This window comes from Siniperca chuatsi, linkage group LG10 (assembly GCF_020085105.1).
Source record: "Siniperca chuatsi isolate FFG_IHB_CAS linkage group LG10, ASM2008510v1, whole genome shotgun sequence".
NCBI lineage: Eukaryota > Metazoa > Chordata > Actinopteri > Centrarchiformes > Sinipercidae > Siniperca > Siniperca chuatsi.
In genome coordinates, this window is record NC_058051.1 from 15,258,955 (window position 1) to 15,273,824 (window position 14,870).

Genomic DNA, 14,870 nt, shown 5'->3' on the forward strand with positions numbered 1-14,870 from the left:
AGGCATTTTCCATGCCCTGCATGGCTTGTAGTGTCGCAGAATCCACTGCAACCTAATGAAGTAGGGGTGTTAGAAAACAGTTACAGCGTATCATCCCCCAATGCCACAAAATATGCTAAAATTAAATCCAAATTGGGCCTGAGATAAATAACAGAAAACCTTTAACAGACTCACAATAGTGTCCTGCAACCCCTGTGTGTCGTCATGTTGTTGTTTGAGCTCCTCTATCTGCTGCAGGGTAAAGAAAGGTCTGCGTCGCCTTCTGACAGGCTCCTCAGGGTGAGCCACAGACCACTCCTCAAACGCCTCAGGGTGGCGACACTGAACATGTAGACGCAAGTTCTTCCTGTGCTTGGTCATGAAGTGACACATATCACAGGAGAAAGGCTTCTCTCCTGTAGAGGACACACATTTATAACACAGTGTTAATAGGTATTGTGCAGTATTACATTCATGAGGTAAACATAAACACATGCTCAGTTTCAATTAACTTTATGACAGCCTTTCTGCCACACTGACCTGTGTGTTTGATGGCCAGATGGGAGACCAGGAACTCCTCTTTAGAAGTGGAGTATTTACAGTAGTCACACTTGAAGGGCCGGTCGTTGGTATGGGACAGTTGATGGTTGAGCAGCAGCTTCTTGTTTTCACAAGTGTAATCGCAAAATTCACACTTGAACCTGGCACATACGCATCCAAGAGTTATTCTTGATGATATCATCATTACTAACATCAAACAAAATGACCAATGTTGATTCATTAAGGCATATTTTAGCCGGAATTGCTAATCAGACAATTCTGTTACATTCATGTTTTTTCAAAATGCAGACTGATACATGACACAATAAAAGAATAAAAGTTTTCAATACTGACTTGCTGTCTCCAAGACTCTGGATGTGGGTCAGTAGGTGCATTTTGAAAGTGTACCGTTTCTTGAAGGATTTGCCACACTGCAAAGACAGAAAGGTATCTTCAACAAGAGTTTTGGAGAACTTCGGAGTAGATAAAAAAAGTCCATGAAGTTATGTGTGCACACACTTTCCTGTAAGGATTGTCACTGTTATGCACAACATTGTTACATAACAAAATTGTTCTGTTGGGCAGGTAAAGCATGCATTCAAAGACGGAAGGGAGATAAAACCAGCATCTTACAGGAGTAATAATCTTGCCCCAAAAATCATTATAACTACTGCCCTTTTCAAGAATATCTTATATAGAAAAACCTATATATAAAATATAAAATAAACTGTAAGCTTGACAGAGAATGTACGGAAAAATCACAGGGAGGAACAGGTAATAACATCTCTTTTGTAGTTGTCACTTCTCAAACACAGTGACATGTCACTTGTAATTGTTGGTAATAATTTTAAATATTCTGTGCCATAATAAAAAAAATTGTGTTCTATAAGTGTTCTTCAATTGTACAACCTTTGTTATCTGACCTTATCACACATGTGTGGTTTCTCTGAGCTGTGGGTCTTCATGTGCTGGGTCAGTCTCTTTTGCATGGGGTAAACCCTGTGACATACAGGGCAGAGGAACTCTGACACCTTTGGTGCCTGCAAGAATGAGCACAAAAGCCACAAAGTTGACTAGTTAAGTGGCCCAAAAGACAGAAACCAGCCAAAACTGAAATGGGCTGCAGTAATTCTGCTACAACATTAAGAATGCATATTATTATTATTATACCATGAGCATGTTAATTAGCATTTGACCATCATTCAAATATGGGAGACCTGAAATGTCTTACCAACTCAGTCTTTCTTTTTCTGTAGGATGGAAAAGAAAGTAACAATATTTAAAAACCTGCAAAATGTGTTCTGGATTAGGAATAATTTATTTTGTATGTACTGTATGTGGTCTGAGTTACTTACTTCTCTTTGTTGTGGACTGCTGAGTGTCGAATTACATCTTTCCTGTAGACACTTGTGTAATCACACTCCTCACACTTGAATGGCTTGGTACCCTCATGATTGAACATGTGTTCCTGCAAAAGTAGCCCGCAGGACTTTTAGGACACTGTGCAAACTTGCATGTAAACTGAGGTTAACTTGCATGCTGTGACCTGCTTTATTGCCAATGACCTTGAGTGAGGACCAGCGCTTGCAGCGATAGTTGCACTGGAGGCACTTAAAGAGCTCTGGGTCGTTGCCTTCATGAGAGTCCACATGGAAGCGCAAATCTTCTTGAGTGAGGAAGCGTGAGCCACAGATCCAGCAGTTGTGAGGTCTCAGGAGCGGTTTGAGGGATTTATAGTACCGACTGGAAGATAATCAAGTGAAAGAAGCAATTAGCTTATTGTGAAAGTCATTTAATACTATTTGTAACACAATGTTATTTAATAATTTGATACTTACTTTCGATTTATATACTTCTTATACTTCTTACGCAGGAAGCGCTTGGAAGGTCGGCCGCGTTTCCTCGAGAAGAACTCCTCCTCTGGCTGTGTGTTGGATGACGGGTCTTTGTTCTCAGAATCTGATTGGCTTATTGCTGCCTCGGCTGTGTCTCCATCCGTCACCATAGCAGGACCATTGTTTAACCCAGAAGAGCTTGCCTCTTCAGGTGCACTAGCATCCGCACTAACACTGGGCTTCTTAGCAATACTCTCTCCTTCTGCAACAAAAAAGCAAACCTGAAGTGTAAGCGTGTGTAGGCTCTCTGTGCAGTGCTAGGCTGTTTTGTTTAGTTTTTTGCTTTGTCAAAAGTGAAAACCGACCTTTGCCGCTGTAGCCTTCTTCTAAAAGGCTGTACTTCCTCGGACGGCCAACCTTACGTCGAGGACGCCCTTGAGAGGATGAAGAGATAGGAGGAGCGGGCCTCTTCAGAATGGCAGGTGGTCTTCCATTGCCGTCCTCTTCTGCTGGGTTGTAATCACTATCCTCTGGGGATAAAGTGAATGTGATTCTTATCCTTTCACTCATTCACTAAGTCAGAAAATTATGGATGCTAATGAACTATCTGCTTGGGATGCTATGAAAATCTTCCTCACTGACCTTCAGGATCATCAATAGCACCAGCATCTACAATATCATCCTCCTCTTCTTCTGCTTGTTGGGACTCAGCAGCCTTCACCTTTGCTGCCTTCTTCTCTTCAGCTTCCTCCCTCTCTGCCTGGCGGCGGGCTAACGTCTCACTTTTAGGAGGCCGTCCACGTTTACGCTTCTTTGACATGTCCCCTGAAAACCAGACATTATACCACAAACATTTTTTAATTAAAAAAATGTTTTAAATCCGAGAACGTACAGTCCAAGTGATATGTCTTTGTGATACATAATCAACCATACTTCTGTACCTTACCTGCAGGTTTGAAGTGTTTGTCTCTCATGTGGTTAATGAGTGTGTCTTTGGAGGCACTCTTGTATGGACACATCTTACACTTGAACTGCTGTACAATCACTACTTCCATCATCTCCTCCAACTCTGCTAGGTTTGGTGGTCTGTCTCCGGAGCCTTCTGCCACTGTTGATGTCTCCATCTCCCTGACCAGCCCAGCTTCATCCTGAGGGCCCTGGGAGCCTTGGGGATCCTCTTGGCTGGGTGAGCACTGTTGGGCCAGCTCAAGCTCTGGATTAGAGGTATATGTCCCACTGCTGCTGATGTAGGGCCCAGGCTGGCTCTCGCTGCACTCCAATGCCTCAGGAAGCCCGCCTGAACCTGCCGTGTCTGCCAGAAGGTGGTCTGATGAGGAGCTGTCATCGGCATAGAGAGAGGCTTCTGGGCCATTGCTACTTTCCATGTAACAGGAGTGCTGGGGCTGCTGTTGGGAGTGCTGCGGCTGATCTGGATCCTGGTTCTGCTCATCATCTTCATCATCGTCCCTTGCCTGATACCGAGAACAACCTGGTTGCTCAGAGTCTGCAGCTGCAACACACTCCCCTCCATACTCAGCCTCATACCCCCGACTTGTCTGGGTCCGGTGGTCTGCACTACTGTCAATGTAACTGCGTGAATGATGTGGTTGCTCTCCATCGTCCACCGCACACTCCAGATACCCAGCGCTGCACTCCACCACGTAATGACCTCGGCTGGTAGGGTTTGAGTCAGCCCCACTGCATTCCACGTAACCAGGCAGGTCCTGGTCACTGTTGTCCCCGCTGTAGTCAGGGAAACCTGACTGGGAGCGTGTCTGGTCAGGTTCCTCGCCTGAACACTCCACATAGGAAGATGAAAACGCCCCTGTCTGGTCTGGACCATCTGCACTGCAGTCCATGTACTGGGAGGGGTGGGAATGCTGGGGCTGATCAGGCTGACTGCTGCTGTCCTCTGGGTAACCCGAGTGACCAGGCTGATCGTCGGGCTGGTCAGGTTCAAGGTTGGCCTGCAGATCTCCCTGGTCTAGGCAGGTGGACGTGGGGCCTTCTGCAAGAGCTTCTATGGCTATACGATCAGAGAGGGCCGAAGATGACATCTGGGCTACCATAGGAGCACCTACAGCGGACAAATACATATAGATTGATTGTACATAATTTATTAAAAATGATTCCCATACTGTGTGTAATCAACTTAAGTGTATTTTAAATTACTTAAATGAAAACTCACCTGTTAGAGGACTAAAATAAAGTCAGGTCATAAGTTGAGACAGAAAGGTTAAATCATTTATCTGCTCTATAAATAAATGCTGTCTGAGTAACATCCCACCAGAGTATTCAGTATATTGTTTCTATTGTGTATAAACATGGCGATAATTTTCTCATTAACTTGTTTTGAAATGGGTTGAAGAATTAATGAGCTAACAGTAACAATAGCACACTTACCATCATCTGGTCCTTGTAATATCAGATACTGGGTTGTTTCTGCACCTCCATCTTCTGCACTGGTCACAGCTATGCAACCTAATAGAGGAACAGTAGACAGGATCAGATATCTGCTACTTTATGGTAAACTAATCAAACTGACACAACCTTAAAGCTGCTCAGGTTATGATATAACTGAAAGTGGAGTATCAGTGGAAATACCATTCATGATGTCAGGGCCGATGGTGGACTCTATGATCTTGTCAATGGCAGACCCCAGGTCTGACGAGGTAGAAGCTGTTGAGTCAGAAACCATCATGGCTCCTTCAGACACAGCACTGGAGTGGACCAGCACTTGAGCTGACTCAGACACCAGCACTGACTGAGTCACTGTTGAGACGCTGGACACGCTGGTGGACTGGGCCACTGAGGAGGAGTCTGGGAGGTGGACTGATGAAACTCTTGCATCTGTACTGGAGCTGGTTTCTGGGATGAACACCTTCAAAATGAGGGGAAAGAACATGATGGCGATATCAAGAAACTTTTGTCATGACAAATGCCTAACTGCTATACCTGGTTTTGTTGCCTTTAGTATATGGATGTTTTCTCCCCCATATGAACACAAAATCATCTTCTTCTTTTATTTAAATTTAAAAAAAAAAAAAAAACTTACCACAAGTCCCTCTGAGCTCTGTCCCACATGGCAGTCAGACTCTGGGGCCTGTGCATGAGAGGCAGCAGCATCACTGCTGTCTGCAGACATGGCCTCCGATGACTCCATACCCATGCCGCTTTCAGACGGCTCCTCCATTCCTGAGGGACCTGCATCACTGCTGCTCTCCACCTCATTCTCCTCCGAATCCATTACTATCCACAAAAAGGAAACATAAACTCAATATCAATTTTATTTAATATCAAGTTTGTGTCATCTTTAAAGCATGCCTTAAGTTACCTGCAAGTTCATTGTGTTAAGATGAATACAGTTAATGTCTAGTTCCTTGGTTGCTTGCCATAGGACAGCGCTCTCTGTCATTAGTGTTACTTAAACTTAAGCAACTTAAGATATGTTATACTTGCCCATTTGTAACTAGATAAAACAGCAAAGTATGGAATGGAATAACTTTTAAAACAAATATTAAGAGCTTCAAGACCTGTACACATCCTAGTAGGAAAAACAGAAGTAAATGTGAGGAAGTAAGGATGTATAATGTTGGAAAAAGTAACCTAAGTAATGAAGAGAAGATGTTCTATCAAATATTATTTTTCTTAATGTTACTGTATGTTGCCTATCTGTCATTAACTCTAACAGATGGGCAACCAACTGGCAATTAACTCTGGAGTTTTTGTGGTCTAGTTCCCCTGTTTTTAAGGTTGCTTTGAATTGTGTACACAGTTTACATTTAGTGTGTCCTAATGAGGTCTTTTATATGGAAACCCAATGATGGGTTTGTAGGAATGTAAATTCCTTCATACCAAATTTGCACATGGAAAATTTTAAATAGCTAACTGAGCAATACTACTATCCAGGGGTGGAAAGTAACAAACTACATTTACTCAGCTACACTTTAACAGTTTTGATGTAACTTATTGTCACTTTTCATTTTGGGAGACTTTATACTTTTACTCCAATACACCTAAGGGCTGTACAATGTACAATTGTACAAAAACAACTAATATGTTTAGACTTAAAGGCTTGAATGCAGATCGTTTGTTCCAGAGTATTGTTTACAAATGTTCCTACATTAACTTCAGTAAAGGATGTTGAGTTCGTTATCCATCACTTTGTGATTAGTGTATAGAACAATGTTTAACGTTACTTCGGAAAACTTTGAACCAACTGGTCAGGAGTTTGTCTGTTCAAATAACGTTAGCGTTTCCGAAGATAATGCCTTTCATGTCTGTGCATTAACGTTAGCTATATGACATGTATTTACTCAAGGATGTCAACGTTGGTATGAATTCAAGGTCTCTAATCTTTGGATTAAGAGCTCACGTATTAACTGGTCAAGTATGACTGTATTTGTTAAATGGCACCAGCCCTGGTCAGCAGTAACGTTAGTTATTCAGAAATGTGATGCTAACGAACCAGAACAGCTAACGTTAGCTATTAGCTGGCTAACCAGCATTGTTGTCAGTTCAGTATCTTGTCTGAGAAGGCTGCAAAACAGATATAAATGTCTCCCACTTATACGATGATATTTTAAGTGATTGGACAGGATAACGCTATTAAATGAAGAACACGTCACTGATCTAACCAAGTCGACATATCGGGTATAACAGCTTCCAACACAACGTGCGTTAGCCGTTTTAAAACGGGCCTAGCTGCCCTTCACCCTGCCTGCTCCGCGTCGCCATTTTACACCAGGCAACCCCCTTTTACACTCAGGCATTCTGAAAGCTCTACTGGGGACCTCGAGGGCCTCAGCTGCGGCAGATCGCCCAAATGCTCTCCCTGAAGAAAATGAAAATATTTTACTTCTCCGGGAATCTCCACGCCTTTTTCTTACCTTGTATTTTCGAGTAGAAAAGTATACTTCAGTGTAGATGCGCTATACAGAACAGAAATTAGTAACCGATAATTGTTGCTTCATTCTAGTCGGGCGCCATGAGACTTTCCTTGCTTCCTGTCCGTGCAACCGGATCTTATTTATTATTTTTGTTGAAATGTTCATTGTTTCAGCAAACATTGATATATTTACCAGTTTTAACTGTTTGTGTTTACTGATAGATTGGTCGTCATCCGTTGCTTCAGATATTCGGTAAATGTGATGTACATTATCACTTAGTGGACTATTGTTTTTAGAGGAAGGCGTATCACGCAATTGGATGCGGAGTAATATGCATCCACTTAGGGCCGTTGTTTCAATCGACTGTAGATATAAAACCATGCCAAGAGAAAGAAAAAACACAAATCAAGAGCTTCGGTTAAACGATAGGAAATACAGCTAATGGAATAGGGAGAGGGGATATAATGTTAAGCCCCACTGTACCGTTGTCCCACCTTGGGTATTAGGAGAGATAGTGGTGGACCTGCGCCTTTTGGAATAGAAGAAAGAAATATAGATAGGAACCAAGTTAGCAGATATATAGAGGGGAATTACTCTGAGTATATTACAATATACACTGATGCATCAAAAGTAGATAATAATTTACAGGGGGAATGCTGGCTATTCTTTTAGCCCTTGAGTGGACAGAAAGAGTCAAACCAGGCAAAGTGTTAATAGGTTAAAATTCTAGTAGTGTGTTAACCAGTTTCAAGAGTATACAGGCAGAAGCAAGACAGGACATTATGCTGGAAATAGCTCAAACTATCTTCAGAATTACGAAAACAGGAGAAATGGTGAAATTCATCTGGATTCCAGCACACATAGGGGTAGAGGGAAATTCATTGGCAGATAAATATGCAAAAGATGCAACTAAGAAAGTAGAAGTAAATATGACAGTAAATTATAGTAAGGCTGAAGTTAAAAGCATAATCAAAGTAGAAATGAAACAGAAATGGCAGGAAATTTGGAACAGGGAAACCAAAGGTAGACATTACTATAGTATCCAAAAGAAAGTAGGAGAAATGAGAGAAACTAGTAGAACAAAAAAAGAAGACATTATTTCGAGAATGAGGTTTGGGCATACTGGTCTTAATAGTACAATTAAGATAATTGGTAAACATGGGACTGGTATGCATGAGTATTGTAACATACAGGAAACTGTAGAACATGTAATTATCAGTTGTCCTAGGTACGAGCAGGAAAGACATGCTAAAAAACAAACTGGGAAGAGATCGCATCAAGTTTGGAATAAAGGAGTTACTTCAATTGAACTCAGGGCATGTGGGGTACAAGGCAATATTTAGTTTTTTGGAAAAGACAGGACTTAGAAGAAGAATATAGGGAAGGCTTAAGACCAGTCTGATCCACACTCCATTTCAGAAGGTGGCACCAAAAGCTGTTTGCCAACCGCCATAAAACATCAGAAGAAGAAGCCTGTAGCTACTCGATACGCACAGCATAAAGTGCTAACATTTCTATTGCCCAGGCAGTGTCTTATATGTGTATATTTTGCTGTTGTGGGAACGTAGATTCAACTGTCGAATAATATAGGGTGTGGGCATGATAGTGTTGTCTGATAATCCATGTGCATGTGAGTTTATCAAGTGTTTTAGTCAGCTATTGAGACAGATGACAGTGACAGGTAGTTCTCATGGAATGTTTATTGCATTGAAAGTTAAAACTTTGATACAAAACATATCAGTCTCATAAATAGTTTCAGTGAAGGAGACATAGATCGTCTTCCAGTGCAAGTAATTGGCTTTGAAGCCATTTTCAGAAATACACACACAGAGTTATACAAAACAAACAAGCTTCAGGACATAAAAAATAATATTAGATATTGCTATAAATACCAAAATAATCAAATAATGTTAAGAGTCTGAACCTGTCAGACATAAAGAAATTATTTAGCAATCTTGTAATCTCATCCAGATAGCTTTTGAGAATATTTTAGTTGTGGTTATGGCTTAAATTTTAGACCATCATAACCTAAAAGTTCACAGATTAACAGACAGAGGGCAGGGTAGTGCCAAAGATAGCAACTTGCTTTGCTTTCCTTTGGGACTTGGACTTATTTTTAGACCAATGCTGTATGTTTTAAAATTAGCCAACATCAATGATGGCCAATCATTCACATCTCAGAAAGCACACACATCATACAACAGGTGCTATACACAAATACTGCATCACATTCTCCCTGACACCTGCGCAGGAGAGAGAAATGGGTACTACCACATTACAGACGATTTCCTGCTCATCGCTGTGTGTTCATTGCCTCAGTAGCTAGTGCTTGAAGAATCTGAGCACTTAAGAAGGTCATATTTCACATAGCCAACACGATCCACCTGCCTGCGGGAATTCATACGCCAGTAGAAGCGGTCCCGGCAGAAGTACACGTGACCTAAAGCAGAAATATTTAAATTAAATCACTATAATACAAAATGAGGATTCTTACATGCAACAATCTACTGTTATTTGCTAATTTTCTTTATTGAGCTGAGGGGATAAATATTTGAAATGGTCAGGTTTTATTTACCTTTGTACTGGAACACATCATGAGCATCATTGGGGATGCCACCAAAGACAGCGTCTGTGTATTTGGGGTACCCTCTGTCGATATTCTGTCCCTTCACATCAAGCCTGTGTTAATCATACCAAAGAATGTTATTAAAAAAATGGCAAAAACAATCAGTCGTCCTCATTTTAAATCGCAGACTTTGATTATGTTGTAAACAAGCTTATTTCAACAGTCTGGTTGACTGGATAACCACAGTGGAGGTGGGGTTTAACTGGCTTGCTCAAAGATGTAATAATTGTCAAGAGCAGACAGGGTTTCCCAACCTTCCAGATTTAAATATGCTGAAGGCACAATTTTAACTCACCTCCAGAAGTTCTCCCCACTGAAGAGCAGCACTTTGCCTCTACCCCTCTGCAGTGCTCCCTCCACCTTCTGAATGCTGTTGGGGAGGCCGAGCTTCTCTATGCTGCGGGGACCCAGAACATTCTGCCCTGTGTACACCCAGAATCGGGTCCCTATAGAAAGAAAATTATCATTATGAAAATTGTCTGCAATTTTGGTGCAAGTGTTAGTGGTACCTTATACACTGTATAAAGCTTTATTACCTGAGAAGAAGTACAATTTCCTGCTCAGAAGGTCCTCAAAGGCAGAATCAATGACTGCTGGCAGAACTGGCCACCTCTCAGAAATAGAAAATGGTCCCGTGGGTCCTCCATCGCTGCTGCTGGACGTCTTCCAGTAATGTCTGTTGATCAACACATAAAATTAGCACATCACTTCCAGTTTTTGTTCAAGTTGCTGTTTTTACTCCTTAGAATAGACTGACTCGCTCACCCATCCTTGAAGAAATGTAGTTCTCCCTCAATCACAGTGATGGCGTCGAATTTGGTGAACTTGCAGGCATCTTTGGTCGGATCCACAGATCTTGTAGTGGTGGTGGGTTCAGTGGGTCTAGGTTCATTTGTAGGGTCAGTATTATCAGGGTCTGGGTAGGGGACTGTGGTGGGGGTGTTGGGCTGAGGGGGGAAGGCAGTGGGGCCTGTTTTGGGTCCTGAAAAAAGAAATAGCGTTGGTTGAGAGTAGTTGGAAAATTAAATATTTTCATGTGAGTTTGCATGATAAAGCAGTTTGTCATGTCCTTACCGTAGAGATATTGAATGCCTTCAATGTCGTCTTCATGCAGGGAGAAGTCTTCCACATAGCTGTACATTGGGTACATGAGGGCATCTCTTATGTTGGAATGATCCAGGCCAAGGGCATGTCCAAACTCATGGGCTGCCACCAGGAACAGACTGTAACCTGGAACACATACAGTAAGGAATATTAATGAATGACGAGGGTTAATACATATCTATAGCATTTTACCTACTCATCATTCTGTCTTATATTCATTTTACTCACCCTGGTCAGGACAGAAGCCCCATTTCTTGTCATCATCATAGCTGGCAGTGGTACTGCACCACAACTTGCCATCTCCTCGTCCCTCACTAGTACAGGAGTCATACGTTTTACCCAGGAACTCAAAGGGGAAGTGGCAGGGCTCTCCCTCAGAATTTCCTCCGGTTACAGCGGTGTCTGGCCAAACAAAGACAACAACAGTAAGAAAACAAGCCATTGTGGCAGCACTCCACATTGTTTATGCATTGTGGTTCCTGTCAGTGTCACTCACCACGACTGGGACAGAATCCATATTTTACGTCCCTGTCAAAGTTGTCTGTGGTGGCACACCAGCGGTAGCCATCGCTGCGGCCCTCTGTGGTACAGCTGTCATATGTCTCTCCCAGAAAGATGAAAGGGAAGACACACTTAGCTCCGTCGGCATTTCCTCCAAATGTGTAAAGAACTGTCAGGATGAGAATTAGGGGCAAGGATGAGCGGGTGAAGCGAGTCAAAAGCAAATTCCCTCATCTGGCTGACTTCTGACCTATGATTTCCTTGGCAGAATAAATTGTCAAGCTTACGTTCACTTGGGCAGAAGCCGTATTTCTGGTCTGTGCTGTAGTCAGCTGTGGTGGCGCACCATGGCAGGTTGTCCGGACGGCCATCAGTGGTACAGGTGGAGTAGGATTTGCCCTCAAAAGTGAAGGGGAAGTGGCACATGGCACCATCCGCATTCCCATAGAGAGTCTTCACAACTTAAGTGACAGACAAATTCACACATTTAATGCAATGTATAAAGTGAACACTAGGGGGAGACAACCTCACATTAATTGTTTTGGTGGAATAATATCTTGATTGATATGTCTGCTTACCTGGTCCTGTTCCCAAAGTCCAGTATTCATCATCATCAAAGTGGGCATCTCCCTGCACACCCTTACCAGGGGGATAAGCATGGGCCAGAAGACCATCCTTACCATCAAATGGGTATGGGTCTCCGTGGTCTGAATAGAAAATTAAATTACACATCAGTCTTTGATTTTACACTTGTGTTTAGTATAAAATTACAATTCAAGTATGTGACATCAATATGAACAAGACACAGATGAAATGACCACCGTACAAACACACACCGGCTTTTCCAAATGATATCATGATGTCAGCTGTCCCATCAAACAGGCGGGTAAAGGTGAGAGGGGTCACATCACTCCACACCTTGAAGGCTCTGGCAAAGGCATCATCAGTCAGAGAGCTCTGTATGTCTGGGGAATAGTTAAGGATCCTGTGGAGAAGAGCAGAATGACACTATTATTTATAACATTTAAATAAATAATAGAATGTAAGTGGAGATACTTGGTGATATATATTCATCAGAGACTTTGTATGTGGTGTCTTGCATTACAAAGCACAAGCATTATAATGTCATCAACCCTAGTAATAGATTCTTTCTCTCTACTCACCTATAAGTGACATCGTGACTGTCCCATTTGAGGTCTCCGTCAAATGTTTTGTAGTTGGCCACATCAGGAACCCCACAACGAGGATGTTTCATGGCCTCTAGGGTGGACTTATCCAGCTCTCCGGTCTCCTCCAGCCCCATCTGCCTCTGCATCCTCTTCAAAGCCTTGGAGGTGGACACCATAGACTGGAAGCCACTGCGCTGCAGCGTGTCCATGTAGCCAAACTTCTTCAGATAACTCTGGCAGGAGAAACATGAGAAACCACGTTAATGAGTCCGGGTAGATTATATCGTCTGATGAGCAGGTTAGAGTGGGTCCTTATGAAGTAAACTTTAGTTTGGAAAATTATTTCTATCCTAGTGTTTTTGTGACACCCGCTCTCACTGTAACACCCTCATATAGCTTGAATTTAGAAGAAAATAATTGTCTTTTCATTAACATTGTGATTGGGATAGATCTCTGTTCAGGTAATTACTTCCTCGCACAGCTTGTTTGCACACTGTTTTTGGAATTTCACTCTATCAAGAAAAAAATTAACCATCTGTTACTCACTTCTGCCAGCTCCGAATCAGTCATGTTTTTGATGATGTCTCCTGGGAAGGTGACAAAGACGGACTTGAGGGGAAGGCTCCATCCATCCTGCATGCTTATCCCCAAAACTAAACACACTGCTAAAGCACAGCATCTCATGATGAGATCTACTGTAGGTTGCTGCAAAATGGAACAAAAAAGATTTACTGAGAGCGTTGCAGTGAGCAAGTGCTCAGTTAGACAAAAAAGTTCTAAAGCTTCTCCGCTGAAGATCAAGTGTTTGTCCGTCAGTGCTGGCTTCCCTCTTTGTTTTGACTGGTGGCTCTTGTTGTTGTCTCTGCTTTGTGCTCTTGGTTGGGGTTGTGGACCTTGTTTTTATGCAACATAACGTCTTAGTCACTTAACCCTGCTCCCGCCTACTACTAACCTCAACCCTCCCACCTACATGATGACAGACTGTATTGGTTGAATGAGTATGGGGAATTTCCAAAATATCCACATTTAGCTTTACCTAACAGCTAATGGGTGGTTAACTAATTGTTCTTTTTTGGAGATATTTCAAGCTGGAAGGGCGTGGTATTGAGTGAACAGTGGCAGTGGTAGATGAGACAAATTATGGCAAATTATTATGGTTGGATTCACATTATGTTAATAAAGTAATACATGCTGGCACACAAAACCCACACAAACAACCCAAATTACTTTGAAAGTCCTTAAAGTTGCTATTATCTTAAGAATTTACATCATAAAAACTGGTATAAAACACTTTCATGGAATAACCTTGTAATTCATGCGAAAAGCTCTTCTTGAAATGTTTATGTATTTTTACATGAGTGCAACACACTCGTCATGGGACCCAGCCAGACACTATTTCTATGCTCAAAGTAAGGATATAAAAAAGTTTGGTTCCACTTTTTTCATAAATAGTGATTTGTTTCCTCTTAATCTATAGTTGGATACTGAATAAAATGTCAAAGTAGGTAAAGCCAAAAGTAGATTCTTATGGAAAAATTGGGCAAATATCCCAGGTTTTATTTTCTAAGATGGTAAACCTTTGATTGTCTATATTTCTTGAATAAAATGTTTTTAATTTTTTATGACAAATGATTATGATGATGGTGATTGAGAAATCCCTATGTCTGAATCTTTGCAGTATTACATTATTGTTGTTGGCCTGATTTTCGGGAACTACCTGCTTCATCATCACTATACACTGTTGCTGATGCAACATCCCCAGAGTGACCCAATTTATTAGCAATGATTTATACACCTCATTTGGCAATGAGTATTGCACAGAGTGGTTCTGTGATTCTCCTACAAAGAGGATCTTATCATTGAGCTATATGTCAAAATAAACAACACAGAAACATCTTTACTTTTTATTCTAAAGAACAACTTGTGCATCGGCTAATCTATAATCCAGTTATGTGTAGTAGTGTATAGTGGACATACTGTATGTTGATATTTTGAGGTATGTGAGTTTCAAGGTGTTGTGGGTAAGGATGTGTCTCAGCCAGCATATCATGACTCACTGCGTTCCCACGTGAATGGCCAAAGCTGCAGATGAGGGGCTTTTTTCAGTGAGTACACTGCTGACATCCTTTCTTCCCATGCAAACATGTTTACTTAGTTGCTCCACTGCATTTTCAGATGCAGGAAAATAAACAACTCTTTTTAACTCATGTGCCAAGTCAAAATACAA

General features: G+C 41.7%; 2 protein-coding genes across 5 annotated transcripts in view; both read right to left on the bottom strand.

Annotated features, from left to right (window-relative positions):
* LOC122883516 (zinc finger protein 335-like) overlaps positions 1-7,398 on the bottom strand; it is a 13,169-nt gene extending 5,771 nt beyond the window's left edge. Inside the window, exons 1-16 of one of the 4 annotated variants that reach the window (XM_044212299.1) lie at positions 7,244-7,398; positions 5,410-5,603; positions 4,959-5,235; positions 4,758-4,835; positions 3,301-4,431; positions 2,997-3,179; positions 2,720-2,884; positions 2,358-2,613; positions 2,085-2,262; positions 1,875-1,987; positions 1,751-1,769; positions 1,443-1,559; positions 874-950; positions 520-680; positions 175-395; positions 1-52 (exon numbers count right to left, since the gene is read on the bottom strand). The exon at positions 1-52 is cut by the window's left edge and continues 48 nt beyond it. In XM_044212299.1, coding sequence (XP_044068234.1) covers positions 1-52; positions 175-395; positions 520-680; positions 874-950; positions 1,443-1,559; positions 1,751-1,769; positions 1,875-1,987; positions 2,085-2,262; positions 2,358-2,613; positions 2,720-2,884; positions 2,997-3,179; positions 3,301-4,431; positions 4,758-4,835; positions 4,959-5,235; positions 5,410-5,601 — 3,220 coding nt within the window. In that variant the 5' untranslated portion in view covers positions 5,602-5,603; positions 7,244-7,398. Of the gene's footprint in view, positions 53-174; positions 396-519; positions 681-873; positions 951-1,442; positions 1,560-1,750; positions 1,770-1,874; positions 1,988-2,084; positions 2,263-2,357; positions 2,617-2,719; positions 2,885-2,996; positions 3,180-3,300; positions 4,432-4,757; positions 4,836-4,958; positions 5,236-5,409; positions 5,604-5,688; positions 6,420-6,991; positions 7,016-7,243 lie in introns of those variants that run through there. The other 3 variants (XM_044212296.1, XM_044212298.1, XM_044212297.1) reach the window with 3 other exon arrangements.
* Positions 7,399-8,928: 1,530 nt separating this feature from the next.
* On the bottom strand, positions 8,929-13,539 carry mmp9 (matrix metallopeptidase 9). The gene is made up of 13 exons (XM_044212300.1): positions 13,190-13,539; positions 12,638-12,876; positions 12,311-12,459; positions 12,053-12,181; positions 11,762-11,935; positions 11,470-11,643; positions 11,202-11,375; positions 10,944-11,099; positions 10,635-10,851; positions 10,406-10,545; positions 10,165-10,315; positions 9,819-9,922; positions 8,929-9,683 (listed from the first exon to the last, which is right to left on the bottom strand). The coding sequence occupies exons 1-13, from the start codon at positions 13,325-13,327 to the stop codon at positions 9,559-9,561; spliced, it is 2,070 nt and encodes a 689-aa protein (XP_044068235.1). The 5' UTR covers positions 13,328-13,539; the 3' UTR covers positions 8,929-9,558.
* Between the last annotated feature and the right edge of the window lie 1,331 nt (positions 13,540-14,870).

Bases quoted from the DNA above. Each gene is read 5' to 3' on its own strand.
- mmp9 (XM_044212300.1), bottom strand. From the start codon at position 13,327: ATGAGATGCTGTGCTTTAGCAGTGTGTTTAGTTTTGGGGATAAGCATG. The intron at 10,852-10,943 runs GTAAGGACATGA...TTCTTTTTTCAG, and splicing joins AGGCATTCAATATCTCTACG to GACCCAAAACAGGCCCCACT. The intron at 9,684-9,818 runs GTAAATAAAACC...TTTCTGCTTTAG, and splicing joins TGATGTGTTCCAGTACAAAG to GTCACGTGTACTTCTGCCGG.